Source organism: Marmota marmota, unplaced genomic scaffold, assembly GCF_001458135.2.
Source record: "Marmota marmota marmota unplaced genomic scaffold, marMar, whole genome shotgun sequence".
NCBI lineage: Eukaryota > Metazoa > Chordata > Mammalia > Rodentia > Sciuridae > Marmota > Marmota marmota.
In genome coordinates this window covers 41,418,882-41,441,698 of record NW_026000093.1, presented here as the reverse complement: position 1 = coordinate 41,441,698, position 22,817 = coordinate 41,418,882, and the positions used below count along the sequence as shown (strand labels likewise).

The window sequence follows — 22,817 nt, the reverse complement described above, 5'->3', positions numbered from 1 at the left end:
CTGCGCGGGCCCCCAGCCCACCGGTCCGCCAGCAGCCCAGGCCTCCGGGGCCCCTCGCATCCCCCGCCCCTTTCCCGAGTCCACTGGCGGCACTGGCGCCATCACCTTCTTCCTCCGCCATCGTCTCCGCGGAGACCCGGGAGGGCGTCCGGCTCCCGCGCGCCTCGGAGTTTCACTCCCTTCGCGTTGCGGAACACCTCCACGGCCCCTGGCCCACTCCCGGCCGTCGCGCCCCCACTTCCTGACCCGCCCCCCTCCGGTGTCGCTGCCAACCACGTTCCCCCGGGCGGCCAAGGAACTAGAGTGCCGGGAGCGGCGGGCGGCCGGAGCGTTTCGCTGGGACGCCTGGGCCTGCGCTGGCAGGAAGGAGCCTCGACGCCGGGGGCGCTGCCTACGGTTGGTGCTCCTGGCCCGCCCATCCCCTCCCCGGGAAAGCGAGGTTTGTGAGGCCCACCGCATACCCTGAATTTGTGCGTCAGTTCCAAAAACGTGGGCGGGAACGTACATTCCGCTACTTTGTGGTTCAACTCCGGGAATCAGGAGACTGCTATCAGCTTTACCTTTTGAAACCAGCTCTCACCCCCATTTTACAAAAAGGAAACCAGGATCCCGCATAAAGCAGCCTCAAAGCTACTTAGAGCTGGAACTGGAACGCACGACCCTGAACTGCAGTCTGTGCCTGCGTTCTCACCAGGATTTGAGAGCCCGGCAAAACGTTCTAGTTGGCAGTTTGGCTCAGCAGACCGCTTGACCATTACAAGAAAGAAGCCTGTGCTAATTGACCAAAACGGGTTAAACAAGACGTTTGCATGTCATGATATCCAAGAAAACAGAACAGCCCAATAATACCAGCCTGTGGGAGAAGAGTCGTGCGTTTAGATATTCCACAGCAGTCGGAAATAGTTTTACTTTGTATGTCCTCACTTGTATCTGGCATTTTCCACCAAAACACCAGGACCCCCCCAAATTTTCCCCAGAAGTTCATGGAAGAAAATTTAGGAAGTGAGGAAATATCTTTTTGAAGTGGGAAAAGCAAGCACAGAATTAACTGAAATCACTGGGTAATTATGGATGTCCCTTACTTAGCAGGGAGCAAGACTCCTCTAAATACGGCTTTATTAAGTTAGGACATTTGGGGAGAGGCTATCATTTTTTAATACTGTGAAAAAACAGTTCCAGAAACTCGTTTTATGTCTTTAATTGCCTGTAAATACGTCTTTTGCCTTCAAACAACATTGCACTAGGAGTTACAAACAGTGGACCAGAAAGGGCCCCTCCCTCGCCCCGCCAACACAGAAATTATGAACACTGAAAACCACAGGATATGACAGAGCCCTAGGCATTGGCCACAGATACCCAGTGTCCTGTGTCAGATCAACTGTGTGAAAGAGCTACAATTTATGAGAAAGCAAACATAATGACTGAGTCTTGAAGCGCTACCCTATTGTTTTTTCATGATCCCTAAAGGTAGACTTGATTGTCAATTCACCTGCTCTGTAGAATAATGGGAGAAAGAAAAATAAGACAAAATATCTTCTTTTTTTTTTTTTTTGTATCAAGAATTGAAATCAGAGGCTTGCCCACTGAGCCACATCCCCAGCCCCTCTCCCATTTTTTAAAAAAATTTGAGACAGCATCTCATTAAATTGCTGAGGCTGGCTTTGAACTTGTGATCCTCCTGCTTCAGCCTCCTGAGTTGCTGGGATTACAGGTTTGCTCCATGGTGCCCAGAAAAAAATAGCAATTTAAAAGAAGAAATATACCTACTTGGGTGGCTGAAACAGGAGAATCACAAGTTTGAGGCCAAGCCTTAGCAACTTAGTGAGACCCTGAGCAACTTAGCGAGACCCTGTCTCAAAATAAAAAAGCCTGGGGATGTAGCTCAGTGATAGAACACCCTGGGTTCAATCCCTAATATAAGCCTCCACCCCACAAAAAAAAAAAAGAGAAAAGGGAACATGAGAGAAAATAAATATTCAGTCTTCAGAAATCAATAGACTAGGGGTTGTGTTCTCTAGTATAAACATTTCTCCCTTGAATCCTAAAATATTCATATAAGGATAATGAGAATATCTTAACCCTGTACCAATGCAACCAAAAAATGTACTTCATCAAAAAAGATGTCTTGCAACCAGCATTATGGCTGTTTTCAATAGGTCACTCCATAATACCAAAGGCCAGTTATTTTTAGATGGTAACATACATGGCTAGTGGATACATGGTCTAAGATGACTTTAGATGAACCATATTGATTAATTTTCCACAACCACAATGGACTTCTAGTTTTCTAACCAAAATTTGAAGAGTCATTTCATACTCTTTGCCTCACCTTGACCAACCCTAAACACTCCACGTTATCTCAGATGGTCTTTAATGTGAAAAATATTCTCAAAGAACAATATGGCTTTCTGCCATCTCTAAAAGATAGAGGTGCCCTTCTATATGTAGTTGGATATTTTTAGTGAAATATTATTGGTTTTAAGAAATTAAAATCTTGAGCTTAGGATGCAGCTCAGTCAGTAGTAGAGTGTTTGCATAGAATGCATGAAACCCTGGGTTTGATACTTAGTGACAAACGCAAACACAACACAGCTTTTAAGAAATGTAGGAGTACCAAACTGGGTAAGAAAAACAAAGGCCTAGAAAGAAAAGTGTTCAAAGAGAATATTCTTGAAAGATGCTGAAAATGTATAGGACCTGATACAAACTGGACGTATTAAATGATAAATAGAAGATGATTCATAAGGTTTATATTTTGAAATTAATCATGTACTTTTGTGTATGTGAGTGGTACTGGGGAACAAACCCAGGATTTCAAACATGTTAGGCAAATGTTCTACCACTTAACTACATTTGCAATCCATAATCATACTTTCCATGCATCAAGCACAACATTTTGTCAAGATATGAGAAAAATACAAAACAATTCCCCAGAGAACTTATCTTTTTGAAACCAAAGAGATATACGCAAAAGATATTTTAAAAACTTTCTTCTGGCTGGATGCAGTGGTACATACCTGTAATCCCAACCTTAGGAGGCTAAGGCAGGAAAATTGCAAGTTTGAGGACAGCCTCAGCAACTTAGTGAGACCCCAAGCAACTTAGTGAGACCCTGTCTCAAAAATTTAAAAGGGCTAGAGAGGTAGCTCAGTGGTAAAGTGCCCTGGATTCAATCCCCAGTACAAAAAAAAAAAAATCTTCATTTTATTAATAGCAACCTACCATAATCACTATTGAAATCCTTGAATCTGTTCAACTTTTCATCTATTAAACATGAAATTTTGTTTCATCTTTACTATATAATAGAATCTTAGTTATCCATTGAGTAGCATCTTTCTATTATTCTCAAACATGATCTCCTTTGTGTACTCTGAATTAGATGTAATCAGTTCATTTTTACTGCCATTATATTCTTTTAGGGGGGCATGGGGGAGTGAACTTAGGGGTACTTGACCACTGAGCCACATCCCCTGCCCTATTTTGTATTTTAGAGACAGGGTTTCACTGAGTGGCTTAGCAGCCTCGCAGTCCTCCTGTCTCAGCCTCCCCAGCCACTGGGATTACAGGTATGTGCCACTGCGCCCAGCTATTGCCATTATATTCTAAGTTGTATTTTGGCTGTGTTTTATCCCTATCCTTAGTCCAAACTCTGCAAATATATTGTAGACAAGTATTTCCTCACTTTTTCCTTATTGTTGAGGCTGTATTTCAGTGCATCCTGAATATATTTGCCTTATTACCATTCATCATTAGGATCTGCATATTTTTCTTTTCCATTGAGAGAATTACAACTGTGCAAATCAACAGTCAAACTCGGGACCATATACTTCTCCAAAGTGGGATGCATTTTTTTTTCTAAAGTATTTTATTTAAATATTTTAATTGTATGTATTAGATAGTGTAGAATATTTTCTAAAATAGAGCTGGGCACGGTGCCACATGCTTGCAATCCCAGCTACTTGGGAGGCTGAGGCAAGAATATCCAAAGTTTGAAGCCAGTCTGGGCAATTTAGTGAGAGCCTGTCTCAAAGTAACAGTTATAAAGGGCTGGAGATGTAGCTTGTCTAATGTGGGAGGCCCTGGGTTAGAACCCTAGTACCAGAAACAAAACAAATTTGTATATATGCGTATTTTCTAAATATACTTTTTCCTAGAGTTGGCTCCTCTAGGAAGATATTTTTAGCCAAGTTAATTATACAAAACAATATTCATAAATAAAGCATTTTACTGGTATAAATAGTCTATTAAAACCTCCCCAAGTGAATCTTTTTTTTTTTTTTTTTGGTACTGGGGATTGAACTCAGGGGCATTTAACCACTGAACCACACATCCCCAGCCTTTTTTTTTTTTTTTTGTATTTTATTTAGAGACAGGGTCTCACTGAGTTGCTAAGTGCCTCACCAAGTGGCTGAGGCTGGCTTTGAACTCACAATCTTCCTGTCCCTGCCTCCTGAGTTGCTAGGATTATAGGTGTGCGCCACTGTACCGGGCAAATCTTCTTTTTCTTAAATAGATTGTTGACTTTGTACCAAGACCCTTTCTTTTTTTTAGATAGTAAATTTTCTAAACATTTATGGGGTTATATTAGCACTTCCAGATAGAATTTAGAACAAATTAGTGTAAGCGTGTCCCTGGTAATATTTGGAATATATTTATTTGAAAAATTTTTTTTCTGAAATTCTCATTTAATATCTTGGGTCTTTTTGTTTTCTCTATTTTTGCTAACTCAGACAACCTATTTATATGGATTGAGACGGTCCCGCTAGAATACACCTAGCTTTGCTCTCATAACTTCTGGACACAGGTAAATCATAAATTATTTTGAAAGAAGGAAGGTAGTTGGATAACAGGTTGACTCTAGAGTACCTCAGCCAGGATGGATCATTCATCACCATGTTCAGACCTAAAGTGCTGAGTATCTATTACACTTTTTTTGGGGGAGGGGACACAGGAGATTGAAACTTGGGCACACTTTACCATTGAGCTACATCTCCAGTCTTTCTTTCTTTTTTTTTTTTTTTTTTAAAGAATTTTTTTAATATTTATTTTTTAGTTTTCGGCGGACACAACATCTTTGTTTGTATGTGGTGCTGAGGATCGAACCCGGGCCGCACGCATGCCAGGCGAGCGCGCTACCGCTTGAGCCACATCCCCAGCCCCAGTCTTTCTTATTTTGTATTTTCATACAGGATCTAAGTTGCTGAGGCTGACCTCAAATTTGTGATTCTCCTGCCTCAGCCTCCCAAGCTGCTAGGATTACAGAATTGCATGGCCCAGTCAGACTTACCTTAAAACTAAGAGTACAAAGACTTGGGGAAAATGTCAAAATTATGATTTATCACCTTAACAATTTACATATGACAAGTAAACTATCACTAAACATCTCAACAATTATGATTTTTAGAATCCTGCAGAGATGCACTCTGGTAAAGGGATCCTTAGAAGCCAGTAGTACTATATGTATGCCCAGTAGATGGCAGAAGCAGCCAAACCAAATTGACCCTTTTGGTTGTATAGTTCAGTGTAAAAAGTGACTCTGAATTAGCAAGATAGGATCTTGCTAGGTTGTACAGCTGGCCTTGAACTCCAAATCCTCCTGTTTCAGCTTCCCAACTAGTTGGGATTACAGGTGTGCACCACCATGCCTGGTTTAACTTTTTTTTTTTTTTAATATTTATTTTATTAGGTGTAGATGGACACAACACAATGCCTTTATTTTTATGTGGTGCTGAGGATCGAACCCGGGTCCCGCCCATGCTAGGCAAGTGCTCTACCGCTGAGCCACAATCCCAGCCCCTTAACTTTTAAAATGTACAAAGTCATACTAGATAAAAATTTTTGCTAGTATGACATTAAATTTGCTGGAAGTGGTGGCACAAGCCTGGAACCCCAGCCACTCAGGCCTGAGACATGAGGATTACAAGTTTGAGACCAGCCTGAGAAACTTTAGACTCCGTCTCAAAAAGAACTGAGGATACTGTAGTTCAGTGGTAGAGCACGCTTGGGGCAATACGCAATTACCCCCCACACACACACACAAAATCAAAATCTCAATGACTTCTGGATATGACGGTGCACATCTCTAATCCCCACAGACAGGGAGGCTGAGGATCACAAGTTCAAAGCCAGCAGAGCAAGTTAGTGAGGCCCTCAGCAACATATTGAGGCCCTGACTCAAAATACAAAATAAAAGGCTGGGGATGGGCTTAGTGGTTAAGTGACCCTAGGTTCAATCCCTGGTTTAAAAACAAAAACTCCTCAATGACTTATGTAAGGATGGATGATTGTTTAGCCAGTATCTTGAGTGCACTTATCTTTGTTAGCTTTTATAATTATTTATCGTAAACAGGAAAAAAAAAGCCTTACCACCTCAGGAAAAGAAGGCTCACCTACATGCTTCTACCATTACCACTAACTTCTAATTACAAAAAAAAAAAGAATGCAAACATTGAGATTAAGCAGGCAAGTTTTATTATCAAATGTAACAATTCTACAAAAACTCAGTAGTATTGTTATAAGTATTTCTGACTACATTAGTCTTTCAGAGCTTTGGGCAGAGAGCATATTAAGACATCAAGTACAAATAACTTTTTTTTCTGATCTTAAGTGCCAATTTTCACACAAAAATATTTTGGGATTTTTTTTCTCCTCCCTCCCCTGCTGCAGTTAAAGGGCCATTGCTGGTCAGATAAAGAGTAATATTTGGCTCTCCATTCAAGGTGTTAATCTAAGTAAGGCAAAGTAAATAAAAATAGCAGCCACAAAAATCTGCATGGCATTGCATCCAAGCAAAGGACAATATGAGTAACAAAGAAATATGTGCACTTAATTAAATCCTGTTTTCCTCTTTGGAGTTACATGAGGCAGCAGTACTAGCTAGCGTCTAATATTGCACTTTTGTAGCATAAACACAGCTAAACACATAGTGCTAAACACTGACAACATCAGTACCTGTTCTAACTGCATCAGTGTTTACCTCAGTCTAGCATGCTGACTACAGTCCTATGCCTTTAAAAAGTTTTAATTGTTTTGACAGTTAAGGCAGTAGAGAAAAAGATTTAAGGCAATATTAATATGTACAAGCATTCACTTCAGTTAGTATATTGCTTTCTAGAATACACTGTTCAAATAGTCTCATTTTTGTGATATTAAAAACTATGGAGTTTCTCTTATTAAAGTCCAAACCATCAACAATGAAAAAGTACAATATAAAATAATACATAAGAAGCCGCAATATTCAGTTGCAGGTTTATCTAGAAATTACTACCTACATGTATAGCTGCTTCATTTTTGGTTCCGCATTTTGGCCCCTACTTCATTTTTATTTACAACTGGTACCTGCTGAGAAAAAGATCTAAACCTTTCAACTATACATGTGTTGTGGAGGGTATTACCTTTCTCCTCAGATGTTTGTTTTTTGTGTGGTGCTGGGGATTGAACCCGGGCCTTATGCATCCTAGGCAAGGGCTCTCTACCACTGAGCCACAACCCCCAGCTTGCCTCAGGTGTTTTAAAAATCATGTGAATTGTTTTTAACTATAAGACATCATGATGGCCAAGAAATTGGGAAAATATTAGTTTTATTTTATTCCTTAAGTTTGTGATTTATGTGTCCAAGGCCATGGGCTTGAATTACTTAGCCAAGAAGGCATGATTGTGCAGAGGACAGGGAGATGGCAAAAAAAAAAAAAAAAAAAAAAAAAAAAAAAGGGAGGGGGGATATACAGAAATGAAGCTTCCATAACAGGTTCATGGTGGAGATGGTAGATAACCAGTGGAATATTTTTTAATCCAAGACTTAAACTTAGGAAACACCTGTGCTGCCACTTTAGCTGAAAGTAATAAGAGACGTTTGATTTCAAATTCACATTTTAAATGCTTATTTGCACTCAGCAAGGAGCTGCTTCGCTGTAAGGATTTGGCTTCACTGGCTCAAATTTTTCACTCCACCAAAAGATAAGGCACAGCTCCACTGTCCAATCATGTTTGCTGAAAATACTGCAGCCTGAGTGTAGATAAACTTCCCCTGAAGTTGCTAGAAGTTTTCTTGTGTCTGATGGTTTCAGGATCACCATACATCTTTCAAACACTGAAAAAAAAAATGAATAAAAAGCAATGTTGTTAGAATTATATTCTAATAAAAGAAATTTCAAATAATTTCTAAGAAAAACATTCCAATTAATAAGAATCACCAACACATGACAATAATGATAAACATGAGCTTTATGTGCCAGCTCACTGATTAGCACCTTTATATGGATCCCTTTATTCCATCCCCATATATAACTCCCCTTCAGATTATCATGTTATCCCCATTTTAGAGATGAAGCACAGAATGATTAAGCTACTACACCTGTGGGACCCAGATCTGTGCGTTCAACCAAACACTTGTTTAAAACAAAATTCAGGAAAGCCAGGCGTAGTGGCACACGCCTGTAATCTCAGCAATTTGGTAGGCTGAGGCAGGAGGATGACAAGTTCAAAGCCAATATAGACAACTTAGAGCGACCCTGTCTTAAAAAGTAAAAAGGAGTGGGGAAGTAGCTCAGTGGAGCTACTTCCTGGGTTCAATCCTTGGTACCACAGCATTAAAAAAAAAAAAATTTATACTGACACAAACTTTTCTTATTATTCCCTAAAAATTACAATCTAGGGCTGGGGTTGTGGCTCAGCAGTAAAGCTCTCACCTACCGCTATCTAAGACCCTGGGTTTGATCCTCAGCATCACATAAAAATAAATAAAGGTACTGTGTCTAACGACAACTTAAAAAAAATATTTAAAAAATTAGTGTCTAACAACTCCTTTCATAGCATTTATATTGTATTGGGGTGGGGGTGTATGCACGTACGCACTGGGGATCAAACCCAGGGCCTTGTGCATGCAAGGGAAGCACTCTACCAACAGAGCTATAGACCCAGCCCTGTATTGGGTTTTATAAGTAATCCAGAAATGACTCAAAGCATATGGATGTGTGTAGGTTATAAGCAAATACTAAACCACTTTACATAGGATCTGGAGCATCTCTGATCGTGGCATCCTGAAACCAATCTCCTCAGACACCAAACGACAACTGTAATAAGCATATCTGAGATTTGAACCACTGCATAGATTCCTCTATGCTTTTAATTATATACCACAGACAAAAACTTAGCAAGAAAACTTTCGGCATTATGCACACTTTTGCATGTAAATGAGAAATAGGGATGAAGACAGAAAGGGAACTAGCTCTTCAGAGTTCAGTCTTGTTTCATATGAGCAGTTGGAAATATGGTCAGCGGTAAATTTGCTTTCATAATAGCAATTTGTATAACTGGTACACATTTAAAATCAGGTATTTAAAAAGTACTTAAATACTGTTTTGTTAGAATTCATGTTTAAAATGTGGTTTACAAAGTGACTAACAATTTAGCCCTTGGCATGAAACACTGCATTGAAAGGTGGATACTGATAAGCAAACTTATCAATTATCCAATGCTATTGCCCAATTATATCCTTTATTGGCAACAGCACCCTAATTTTGCTTAATGAACTAGCCTCATCCAATCTCAACTCCATAAAGAGGCAATTTTACCACTGTGCCAAAGGAGTGACCCAGACACAGCCACTCAGAGCCCTAGATAACCAAACCATGGTGGTTTCAGAGATGGACTTGGAGTCACACCAGTGAATTTCAATTCCTGGTTTGCTTCTGGACTTGAAAATGAAAGGGTATAAACCAAGTATTGCTGTGGGTACATCATGGAGAGAACTTGACTGAGAGTAAGCCTTCAGATTCAGCCAACTCAGTGAGCCCTGGACCTGTCAGTTGTCAATCAATGAGTTCCCCCTTCCTCATTCGTAGCCCATTCTATTATACACCACTTTGTAGATGCCAAAAATTACACGCTCCTACTATTTTATGATGTGGAAAAGGCCTGAAGATGCTAAAAGGAAGTTTAGATTTTCCCCCTGCTCTCCTCTGTCCTACCCCTTTACCTCAAACATGCTGAGAACTCTACCATTCACTCACATCCCTAACCACTTAGAACTGCTTTTTTCTTTGGGGGGCAGGGAGAATTAACCCAGGAGTGCTTTCTCACTGAGCTACACTCCCAGTCCCTTTCATTTTTTTGAGACAGGGTATCTGTAAGTTCCTGAGGCTGTCCTTGAACCAACAATCCTCCTATCTCAGCCTCTGAGTCTCTGGGATTACAGATGTGCCTGGTCTCAGAACTGCTTTTTAATCCAGTAGAATATAGTGGCATTTGAGTGTCTAGCTATAACACTACAAGACTATATTGTTAGGGGGAAAAAAAAAACAGAAGGATACAGAGAAAATGTTCTCCCTCTTTGGCTACAGTAAAACAAATATTAATGATACAGAGACAATTTGAGAGTTTTTTTTTAATTTTTTAATACTTATTTATTAGTTTTCGGCGGACACAACATCTTTGTTTGTATGTGGTGCTGAGGATCGAACCCGGGCCGCACGCACGCCAGGCGAGCGCACTACCTCTTGAGCCACATCCCCAGCCCCAGACAATTTGAGAGTTTTAACTGCAAACATTCTCAAATCTTTCATTTCTAGTAAGATGTGTGTTAAAACAATGTTTTATTTTGTAATAAACTGTCATTAAAAGTATTATGTACACAAGGGTCTTGAAAGATACCAGAGTTCCACCAATGGCAGCTATGTCCTATGGAATGAACCCTAAAAACTCTACAATTCTGACTAGTTGTAATATTTTATTCTTACACTTTTCAGAAAAACGTGAAAATTAGTATAAGTCATTTGGGAGTTTTCCTTGTTAAATAGTATTTTTCCTCATATGTAAAATATAAAATAAAACCTATAACTCAAGAGTTTTTTTTTTTTTTTTTTCCTTTCTTTCTTTCAAGATACTGGAAATGAAGTGCAAGGGCATTCTGCCACTGAGCTACATTCCTAGTACCCCAACCCGCACTTTTTTTTAAATTTATTTTTTTAATAGTAGTTGAATACAATACCTTTATTTTATTTTTATGTGGTGCTGAGGATTGAAACTAGGACCTTGCATGAACTAGACGAGTGCTCTACTGCTGAGCCACAACCCACCCCCCCACCCAGTATTTTTTAAAATTTTTGAGATAGGGTCTTCACTAAGTTACTGAGGCTGGCCTTGAACTTGTTATCTTTCTGCCTCTTCCTCCCAAGAAGCTGGGATTATAGGTGTGTGCCATTGTGCCTAGTCATAAACCAGATTGTTTAATCAAAGTTTATCTCTTTGCTCATTTAAATCAATAGACTTGGCATTTATTTAGCTCTTCACCAACTAATATAAATACTACTTAGAAGAGAGAACCTGTTTAATTTTGAAAGCCACTTATTTCTTGTCTAAAAATATTATTAATTGGGGGAGGGGAGTTAGAAACTAAAATATATTGAACCAAAGAAATTATATTACAAAACCCAGAGATCACTTTCCATCCACAAAAGTAACCCAAACTTAACACTTAAACTGTAAATACTTTTGAATGACAATGCTCTAGCCACTTTCCACATTAAAGTTTCACCAGGTATTTAAAAATCCTATGTGTTATTATTATTTTTTGGTACTGGGGATTTTGAACTTGGGCACATGACCACTGACCACATCCCTAGCCCTCATTTTTGCTGAGGCTGGCTTTGAACTTTCGATCCTCTGGTCTCAGCCTCCCAAGTCACTGGGATTACAGGCGTTTGCCACGGCGCCCAGCTCCTATGTGTTTTTGCTATTTTGGACCAGTTTTACTATTTTTTCTGAGTGAAAAAAAGGCAAATAGACTCTAGTTAAAGGTTTTTTTTTTGTTTTAATAAAGCATCCTGCACAAGATCTTACAACCTAAAGCTTTAACATAGTTCAGTGTAGAAACTGGATGTTTATATTTTTATATTACAACCAACACCTTACCTGAAAGACAGGTAAATACTATTATTTTATTTAATTATTTACTTATTTTTGTGGTGCTGGGGATCAAATCCAGGGCTTTGTGCATGCAAGGCAAGCACTCTACCAACCGAGCTATATTCTCAGCCCAAATACTATAATTTTTGTAGAAAACTTCCCTATAGGAATTTCCCTTGTCATTTAGAAGGCCTATACAATCTAAATTCTTCAGAATATATTATATGGAAGGAATAGAAAATACTCTTTCAAAAAAAAAAAAGGGGGGGGGAACAGTGCTCAAAGTAGGTTAAAACACAAGATAAGGGAGAAAATTAAGAACCAGGAGCCTACATCAGTTATATTCAAAGAAATAAAAAAATTTAAAAATCCCTAAAGTATGGAAACATGTTAAAGGAGCAAATGAGCCAACCTGAATGAGTTCCAATGGCCAAAGCTAGAACAATTTGAAAAACAAAAATTGTAGTACTGGATAATAACCCAAAGTACCACATAAATATTATAACAAGTCTATACTGATACAGAAAAATGACTATATAAATAACAGGGGAGAAGGAACAAATCATCCTTACAGAAAAGTTACTAATATTTGTAGGTAAACGCTTTTCTCCTCTTTCAATGTGAGCCAAACAGTAACTCTTGTGAATAGAACATGAGAAAGAAAAAACAATAGCTTTGTAGTAGAGAAAGCTATGAAGCAAGATCTCAACCAAGAGACCAAGGATGACAGCAGCAGCGATCTCAGGTGGCATAACACACCTGTGGGTGCCATGTGATGAGAAGGGCACTTCACCTCTAGGACCGTCTTTGCCAACTCCCATTAGCCCAGCTTTGTCACAAGAAAAACAACAAATTCAAACTGAAAGTCAATCCATGAAACACCTCAAAATTGGCAAGGTCATGAAAAATGAGGAAAGAGTGAGAAACTAGCACAGATCAGAGAACACTAAGGAGACAGGACAATTAAATGCAATGGGAATGCAGATTGGATCATGGAATGGAGAAAGGATACCAGTAGAAAAAACTGATGAAATCTAAATTATGCCTGCAACTTAGATGATAGTAAACACACACACAAAACTTTAAATTTTTTTACTAAGTTATTGCCATCACAGCACCAAAAGCTATTTGTTTTAATATAGAAATTTATAGTTTGTAAAACCTAGGCTGGGGATGTACCTTGGAGCTAGACTACTTGCCTAACATGCACAAGGCCCTAACTTCAGTCCCCAGCATTGCAAAATAAGTATATAAATAGTTTGTAAAAGTTGTTTTAAATTAATCTACCTGATTCTCACAGAAAATCATGTTAAGTCACATCCACAGCACTAATTTTCTGCCCATTTTACAAAGCATAAATATGTCACTTCTAAAATATTCTCATTTCTACACACACACAAAATGCAACTATAGCTAAGCACTGTTGACAGATTGAAATTTAGAGATTGACACTGCCCTTGAGACCTAAGGAATAAGAAACCTGGAACTGAACAGTGAGAGAAAAACAAAACAAAAAGCATCCCTAGTCATCTGAGGAGGTATTTCATTCAGCCAGACATCAAGTCTCCTTCCCAGGAGGGCCTTTGGGCATTGTCAATAGCTTATGAAGTGACCATGGGGTCTTTTGAAAACACTTCAAGGAGCAAAGTGTTCCAAAGTAGGTACTAAAAAGGATAACAGCTACTAGAATAACATGAACTCACCACTGTGACCCAGGCTAAAGACCCCGTTTCCCACTGCAAAGTGTCTCTATCTATCTATCTATCTATCTATCTATCTATAGATAGATATTCTTTGATAGGACCACAACACCCTAACTTCACTGAAAATGGCAGATCTGAAAATCTTCAGCTAAAACTAATGTTTCCACAGCTCATGATGAGATTCTAAGCTGTGAATTCTCAAGGTCAACAGATTTTTAGCAAACCCATTTCCAAATCCGAATCCATATGATTCAAGTCCACGAGGTGTTAGCTATGAAAATGTCAACAAAATTAGTAAATGACATGCCAGTACACAAACTTTAGCAAACCCAACAATCAGATATGAAGAAATAAACTACAGTGATTCCTCAATATGTCCCTACAACTCCATCCCTTGGGAATCCTGCACAGAATGCCAGCATCCTTTAGGAAGAAGTTGTAAATTAAGGGACAAAAAAAAAAAAAAAAAAAAAAAAACCTCCAAAAAATTATTTTAACCTTGATCAGGATTCCTTTCCTGTATTTTCATTTACTTTTTGCAATGTTGGGGATTGAAACTAGGGCCTTGTGCACACTAGGTAAGCATACCACTGAGCTGTATCCTTAGCCCCACTTCCATGGAGACAGAGTTGGAAGAGGGGGGGGAAAAAAAAGACAATGAAAACCTTTTCAATCATTTTGGAAAATAAGCACTTTTGTCTGTCTTGTTTTAGAGACAGGGTCTCGTTATGTTGCCTAATCTGATCTCAAACTCCTGGACTCAGAGGATGCTTCTGTCTCAACCTCCTGAAAAGCTGGGAGCACAGGTGTGCCTGGCTGAGTTGTATACTTTTAAAAAGTTTTCTCTTGCCCCCAAACAATATGCAACTCTCATCCATAAATATTGCTTAATTACTTTCTTCTTAGAAGACAAAATTAATTCCTGTCTTCATTACTTTTAGTTTTCTGACACTCATTATCACATTAAAGAAAAAGAGGGCTGAGTTTGTGGCTCAGTGGCAAAGCGCTTGCCTCGCACTTGTGAGGGGCACTGGGTTCGATCCTCAGCACCACATAAAAATAAACAAACAAAATAAAAATATTAAAAAAAAAGGTTTTCCCTATATAATGCCATTAGGAAAAAGAAAAAAAAAGAGAGAAGAAAAAGAAGAAAACTCTCCTTTGACTCCTAAAACACCTTCAGATACTTGGCCTCTCTCTTTGGTCCTTTATAATAATTTACCTTGTGTGTCATAAAGCCTTACCTTCTTTTCTGAGGATGGTCTAACTGCTGGGACCCTTAAATACAAACCCATTCTTTGGGTAGAGTCCTGGCCTGGTCATTTGTGTGTACAAGTCCATCCTCGGTTGCATACTAAAATGCAATTCAAAACAAAAAAGATCAAAAGATGGACATGCTGTCACTATGGATGGTTATTATTTCAACCAAATATATCTACCAACAAAGTGTCATGGAAGTTTTGTTTGGAGACCAAACCTTCAGATTTTGTGAACAGTAACTTCCATGATACTTCCAAGTATGACTGGATATCATATAATAAAGCAACAATAATTTGCAAGGCATTTTATAATAAGCCCAGTACTCAATATCTCCCAATAACCCAATGAATTTAAAATAGTACTGAATATAATTAAAATATCAATCTTACTCTCTTAGTTGAGCACCAAGTAAAAATCTTAGTAGTGAGTGATCCAGAGACATTGACTAAAGTTATTACTTTGTGGAGAAACGAAAACCAGCACTGATTGAAATGCAAAGCCATTGATAGCAAAAGGAATGCTAAGAGCAAAGGAAAAAAATTAAAGGAATTATATGAACAAGAGGTCCACCCACTAAAATACCTATAAGCTGATGATATTGATCAGAATGACACCCTCATTAACAAATACTTTCATTATGTGTTGTCTTCAGAAATTTTGTTCTTAATTATTAAAATAGACCTAACTCAGGTGGCTTAACTTTATAAGGAAGCAGACATGATAGCAGAACCCATTCCAATACATGCTTTAACCATCAGAACTCCTTCCCTTTTGTAAATCTTTCCTCTTTCTGGCTTTTTAGCTCCCAACCCAAATGAAGTTATGGAAAACACAAAGCTGGAATTATGGAAGAAATTTTGGGGAAAAGCCGTTCAAAACTTTATCTTGAATGATAATGTATTTATAAAATGATATATGCCGTTATTACATCAAGTTCTACCTTCTTTTAAATGACAGAATCAGTGACCATCAATGAATGTCATTTACTCAATTATTTCCTTGGTATTTGCTAATGCACATAAATACAATTATCATGAAAAATTATGTAAGTTTAGTCATAACCAGAAATAAAATTAAAACTTCCCATTAAACCAACAACAGTGATAAGTGTACTGTAAAGATAAACACAGATTACACTTAACAGTTTTCTTCTTAAGAAGTCATCCGCTAATTTTACTGTCTTGTGACGAAGCCAAATCAAATAAATCTGGAATCTATAGAGACTGGCTGTAACCCGAATAACTGAGAACAGGAAACAACAAATAAAAAGGCAGAAGACATAGACTTTTAAAGAATAGAAAATATGAGCTTTGGACAGGTGCAGTGGTGCCTGCCTGTAATCCCAGCAATTTGGGAAGCTAAGGCAGGAGGATTGGAAGTTCAAGGGCAGCCTTAGCAATTTAGCCATGCCTTAAGCAATTTAGTAAGATCCTGTCTCAAAAAAAAAAATGGGGGGGGGTGTTTAGGGGTGGGGATGTGATTTAGGAGTTGAGCATTCCTGAGTTCAATCCAGAGTACCACAAAAAAGATTTTATGTGGAAATTACATGAAATTGGGTTATATATAAGCATTTTTAATGCATGCCTCAAAGCTTAAATTACTGAAGACAGTATTGTAATAATTTAATATATTCAGCTGGATAATTGACGTTCCTAGGTAATTCTAATTTACTGATCCAGTTTACAAATTCCAACCACTTCAAAAATGAAGGTCAAGGGCTAGGGATATAGCTCAGTTGGTAGAGTGCTTTCCTCAAACGCCCAAGGCCCTGGGTTTAATCCCTAGCACCACACACAAAAAAAGAGAATAAATGCTACAGACTGATGTTATTTTAGCTTGTTTTTGAACCATGTATTCTTCATAAGTATAGAAATAATCTCTATTATATATTTGTGGTAAAATATATAACCACAAATGCCAGACACAACACTCTTTTCAGAACAATAATTCTGCTTATTCTCATTACTAACTTATGGGTAAGACAACTTAATTTTATTCAGGGTGAACATAAAATACCACACAAACTAAAAAGAAGTTAATCTAGCTGACCATTAAACTTGAAAACTCCTTGGATTTGCTATAATAGGCCAATAAAATACAAAAATTAAGGCCAGGTATGGTGGCATATGCCTGTAATCCCATAGGCTCAGGAGGCAGAGGCAGAATGATTGTGAGTTCAAAGCTAGCCTCAGCAATTTAGCGAGACACTAGGCAACTCAGTGAGACCCTGTCTCTAATGAAATACAAAACAGGGCTAGGGATGTGACTCAGTGATCGAGTGCCCCTGAATTCAATCTCTGGTACCCCCATAAAAGAAAAAAATAAAATAAAATGTTTCCTCTATGAGCTTAAAACTATCTGGTCAATAAATTTCTGGTAAAAGTTTCTCAATCTAATGAACCAGATATAGTTTTAAAGTAACATTATTACCCTTTCAAGACCCTCCTAAAGCATCATAATTTTTTAATGAAGGGTGAAGTATCTACTTAACTCTAAAAAAAAAAAAAAAAAAAACCCTATTTCTAGAATAAGAATGAATAAGAATGAGTAAGAATCTTACTTTTATTCTAGATAAGAATGTGCTAAGCCAGGCAGTCTTTTGTTATCATTCATGGATTTTCTTTACTTGCAAAGAATATTTTCTGATACGTTAAAGCCCTTAAGACAACTGTGGTGACTTGGTAGGTTTGGGGCACATAGCATCATCAGTTATTTTAGCTCAGATCACAATCCTCTATGACTCATAGATCCCAACTTGTAAACCCATCCTAAGGATGAAACAGCCTCTGCAGACACATACATAGCCCTTACATGCTATGCTGCAAAAGCTCCAGGGCTATTTAAGGATTTAACTATTCTGCATAACAGTTTTTCAACTTAGAAGAATCCAACCAAGTTTGGCTCCAGGAAGAAAAGACAATTTTTTGCTAGTGCAAGTTATTTATTTTTAGACAATGCAGGAAAGGGGATTCAAGATTTAGGTAATTAAGTGATTTGAGAAAGGAAAGGTATCTGCCCAGATGAGTCGGAAATGAGCAGATTTTGTCATTGTTAAGAGCTCTTGCCAAAAAGTACCTCATTCTTTAGTTTAAGCCAGAGAATAGCTGATGGACACAGGAAGTGTTAGAAAAAGCTTGATAAGAGCAAATATCAGCCTCACTAGAATTAATAGCAGATCATCCAATGAAAGACTCACAGATTACCCCAGAACTCATTCTAAGGACCCACTGAGGCTCTCCAGTAGGTTAGGCAGTATCCCCTCCCACCCAGATTAGGTACCAGACAGATCACTTTTAAATACTTAACTTTAAATTCCATGTTAAAGTGCTTTTTTTCTTTTTTTGAAAGTGCTGGGGATTGAACCCAGGCCTTATGCTTGTTAGATAAGTACTCTACCACTGAGCTACATCCCAGCCCAAGTGCTTTCTCTATAAATTAAGATTTGACACCCAACTTCTCACAAAATGCCTCCTTGACCAATCCAATTCCTGATGAAAACACTGTACTGCTCTGTTCCCCGAAGAGCTTCTCAAAGTAGCAATGTCTTTAAAAAACAAAACAAACAAACAAAAACCAATAGATTAAATGGAAAGAATTAAGACAGCATAGAAAAGCCTTAATCTTGTCAAGAGGATGAATTTGAACTCAGTTCCTAGACACTGACTCTGGATCTATTTGCTTTCATAAGTAAATCCATTAGCACACATAAATACATGAGAGTTTCAGAGAAGCTGTTTCTTTCCTGGCTTCATTCTTTAGACAAAGCAAACTTAAATAATAAGGGCACTGAGGATTTTTCTTCTTCAAGCTACTGACCTGATAACCTTGGAAGAAGTTAAGAATTTCCTTAACTCCAGTATTGTAGGCCAGGCCCTGCATTCTGACCACCGTGCCAGGCTGTGGAGGGACACCGCTAAGATTAGCAGCTGTAGGGAAGTAGCCAAGACTATTAGGCGAACCTGGGGGGCTAAAGGAAGAGAAAGCATAGTGAACCAACAGGAACAGACAATGTTGAATATTTACTCTAAAAACATTAGTTACTTAAGGAAATGGACTTTAAGGTGATCCTTCTTATGCTTCTCAGAGCTATCTTTCTTAAGACAGGTAAGAGCACCATGGCAGTTCTGTCTCACATTTTTGCAAAAGCCAAGAGTTGAAAGGCAGTGAGGTTAATGCAGAGTTAAATGCAGGGCTTTCCCAAATCTCTCAGATTCTTAAAAGGAGAGGAAGGAGAGTATTAAGCCTTCACAATCGCTCAACCACAAAGCACCACTTCCAAAGCCCAGCTCACTGATGATTAACTGGCTAGTTATCAGGAATACTAAGGCATGACTACAAAGGACTAAAAGGAACCATAACCAGAGAAAAGTATCCAAAATGATTGCTCCAAAGAATAGACTGTTCTACCTATATATACACAAGCAAATATGCAGCAAAACAATAATACAGCAAAGCAAAGGAGGATAGCATCTATTAGTTATTTATTTCAACAGGATTTTTTAAAATAAGAGTTGGGAGGAGTTGGAAGGGATACATAACAAACTAAAATAGTCACCATTAATAAGACAATATTGATTAATGGGTCCTCCTGGTATTACCTGCAGCAGTTACCTCTAAGGAGCACAAGCCAAGTGAACACCTAACTTCATGTGGCAACCCCAGCAATCACTATGCTACTCTCACAATTAACTTTACACTGCCCCCCACTCTATCTGCTTTCTATCACAACTGGTGGCCAGATAACTGTAATTTCAATTAGGGACCTTTTTCGCCTACAAGTCATAGGCTTAAAGAATAATATAGACTCCCAACTTTAGATTATCTCCTATTCCTCTTCCTAACTAGGTATTATCCCATTTCAAAGACAAACACAAAATGGGAGGCAATAAAAATCTTTTCGAGTATCTATCTTACATAATTTGAACAGATGAGTTAATATGAATGTGTCTCTAAACCAACACTCCTCATACAAGCACAGTAACCTAGAGCAGCTCAACTTTTCTAAATTCAACTTTCCTGTCTGCTAAACGGGAATGGTTACCATCTTTGTAGTTTCACAGAATTGTTCTTCAGATACAATGATTTAACCTATCAAATTACTCCATAAAATACCATGCCATCATCCTCTTCCTACTCATTACTATGTCTATTTCATCATTTGTAAAATAATGGAAACTCAAAAATATTACCTGACATCAAAACTGTTCTGAACTTTTAAGTCTCTGAGGCAGTGGCCCTCAATTTTATTTGTAAATTAGAATCACTTAAGGAGATTTTTATACCTAAGAGCCTGCCCAACCAAATTAAGAATTATAAACTGAAGAGAAGCAAAACAAGGCATTAATGTAAAGCAGTTCAAGCAATCCCTACGGAAACCAAGGTTGATAATTACTGTTAGAGATTCCAAGTTAACGAATGTATACCCAAGAGGCTTGAGACAGAGGGAATGTTGAATTTTGGGTTGGCATAGGATTGGCTATCATCAGCCATACCTCCTCTCTTTTTACAGAGGTAGAAATAGAAATGAAGTCATGGTTCAGTGTTAGAGCACTTGCCTAACATGGTTAAGTTTCTTGGTTCAATACCCAGTGCCAAGGGAAAAAGAAAAAAAAAAAAAAGTTAAATAATTTCCTAACTGAACACAACCAATTAGCTCTTTGCCAAACTAGAAGAACCAACTAGATTTCTCAACTTCTACTTCAACATTATTCTTCTATACAACCATTACCATTCAAAGATCTTATTTGCTCTACATGTATTTCATTACTAGTTACTCGGAATTTTCCATGTAAGATATGAAAATCTGTTCATTTCCTCAGCATACTATTTCTTTTTTTCTTTTCTTCTTTTTTTTCTTTTGGTAATGGGGATTGAACCCAGAGGTGCTTAACCACTGAGCCACATACCCAGCTCTTCTTTATATTTTATTTAGATACAGGGTCTTGCCGAGTTACTTGCTAAGTTGCTGAGACTGGCTTTGGGCTTGTGATCTTCCTACCTCAGCATCCCGAGTCACTGGGATTACAGGTATATGCCTCCATGCCTGGCTCTAATTCATTAATTTTTATGGCACTGTCCTGGCTTATTCTATTACCTTTGCCTACAGATCTATAAGCTTAGGGTCTCTAGTACCCTCAGAATACACTCAAGATTAAAAACAAAACTAATAATAAAAAAAAAGAATCAAAAAAAAAAAAAAGATAAAACTTATACAACCAGAGACTTAAGCTTATAAAGGACAATTATTTAGCTTCTAAAGTAGCACATACTGATGAAGCGTAAATACAACTTGAATTCCTACATTTATTTTTCACAATAAATATTAGCTGCTATATACAAGGAATCATAAAGAAAATCAAGTATGCAATATATCTGCCTGATAGGGATCAAAAATTTTTGAGCAACTTAAATCCTAAACTCCAAGGTTTTTTTTTTTTTTTTTTTTGGTGAATTACTGGTAAGCAAAAATGAGTAATTTATAGAATACAAACTTGCATATAGGAAATCGAAAGGAATTTACTAAAATGCTACTAAAATAAACCCTTTCAGTAAGTTAACAAAATACAAGATCAATACAAAATATAGGTCAATTGCATTTCCATACACTACAACAAGAAAAACTAAGAAAATAAGTCCATTTACAATAGCAACAACAATAACAACATACCTGGAAAAAAAGCTTAAAAGTGCAAAATTTGTACATCTAAATTCACAAAGTATCACTTTATAAAGGTATTATGTCCATCTACAACTAAAAAAGTTCATGTTCATGAATAGAAAACAGTATTGTTAAAATGGCCACACCTTCCAAAGTGGTCTACAGATTCATGCTGTAATTATCAAAATTATAACTAGCTGGAGGGCTTACATACCATGCATGAAGCTCTGAGTTTGATTCCCAGTAGCATCACACACACATGCACATACATAGGAAAAATCAAAAAGAAAAAAATTTGCAACTGGCTTTTTTATTTTGAAAATTTTGATAAGGCTGAACAAAGCTAAAATATATCTATTTAAAAAACAGAATAGAAAACTCTCTTGAAAAAGACCAAAAGTAAGACTAAACATTTCCCAAACTCAAATCTTACTACAAAGCTACAACAATCAAGACGTTGTGGTATTAGTGTGAAGATAGGCATATATATCAATGGAACAGAATTGAGAAAACAGAAACCCTTACACTCTTGGTCAATTGATTGGTGGGGGGTAGGGATGGGGGTTATGTACTGGCTATTGAACTAAGGAGCACTCAACCACTAAGCCACATCTCCAGCCCTATTTTTTGTATTTTATTTAGAGACAGGGTCTCACTGAGTTGTTTAGCACTTCAGTTTTGCTGAGGTGATCATCCTGCTTCAGCCTCCCAAGCCACTGGGATTACAGGCATGTAATCCTATAATGTGTGTGCCACAGCACTCAATGGTCAGTTATTTTTGACAAGTATTCAAATGCAATTTCATGTGAGAAGAATACTCTTTTTAGTAAGTGGTACTTAGGCTGGGCTTGTACATCAATGGTAGGGAGAGTACTTAGAATGTGCTAAGCACTAGGTCCTGGGTTTGATTTCTGGCACCAAAGAAAAACAAAACAACAAAGTTCAGTTCAATAAATGGTGCTGGAACAATGAAGTATCCACAGATAAAAGAGTGAATTTACTGACCAAAAAAAAAAAAAATTAAATTGAATTATAGAGCTAAATATAAGAAACACTTCCAAGAAAATATAGTAGTAAATTTTTGTGGCACAAAGTTAGATATGACACCAAAAGTGAGACAGGCAGAAATAATCTTTATTAAACTTATTATTATTATTATTTTCAGAACTGGGATTGAACCTAGGGTCTTGCTTCTGCTAGGTAAGTGTTCTACCACTAAGCTATATCCTCAGCCCCAAAATTTATGTTATAAAAGACACCAATAATAAAATGAAAAGACAACTTACAAACTG

At 37.7% G+C, this 22,817-nt stretch overlaps 2 protein-coding genes across 9 annotated transcripts in view; both read right to left on the bottom strand.

The window, feature by feature from the left end:
- Positions 1-263, bottom strand: part of Dpy19l4 (dpy-19 like 4) — a 68,727-nt gene extending 68,464 nt beyond the window's left edge. For all 4 annotated transcript variants that reach the window (XM_048782818.1, XM_015485970.2, XM_048782819.1 and 1 more), the window contains exon 1: positions 106-263. In XM_048782818.1, the coding sequence (XP_048638775.1) occupies positions 106-121 (16 nt within the window). In that variant the 5' untranslated portion in view covers positions 122-263. The remainder of the gene's footprint in view (positions 1-105) is intronic.
- Positions 264-6,448: 6,185 nt separating this feature from the next.
- Positions 6,449-22,817, bottom strand: part of Esrp1 (epithelial splicing regulatory protein 1) — a 59,788-nt gene continuing 43,419 nt past the window's right edge. For 2 of the 5 annotated variants that reach the window (XM_015485967.2, XM_015485968.2), the window contains exons 14-16: positions 18,684-18,834; positions 14,852-14,961; positions 6,449-8,089 (exon numbers count right to left, since the gene is read on the bottom strand). In XM_015485967.2, coding sequence (XP_015341453.1) covers positions 14,887-14,961; positions 18,684-18,834 — 226 coding nt within the window. In that variant the 3' untranslated portion in view covers positions 6,449-8,089; positions 14,852-14,886. The remainder of the gene's footprint in view (positions 8,090-14,851; positions 14,962-18,683; positions 18,835-22,817) is intronic. The other 3 variants (XM_015485969.2, XM_048782815.1, XM_048782817.1) reach the window with 3 other exon arrangements.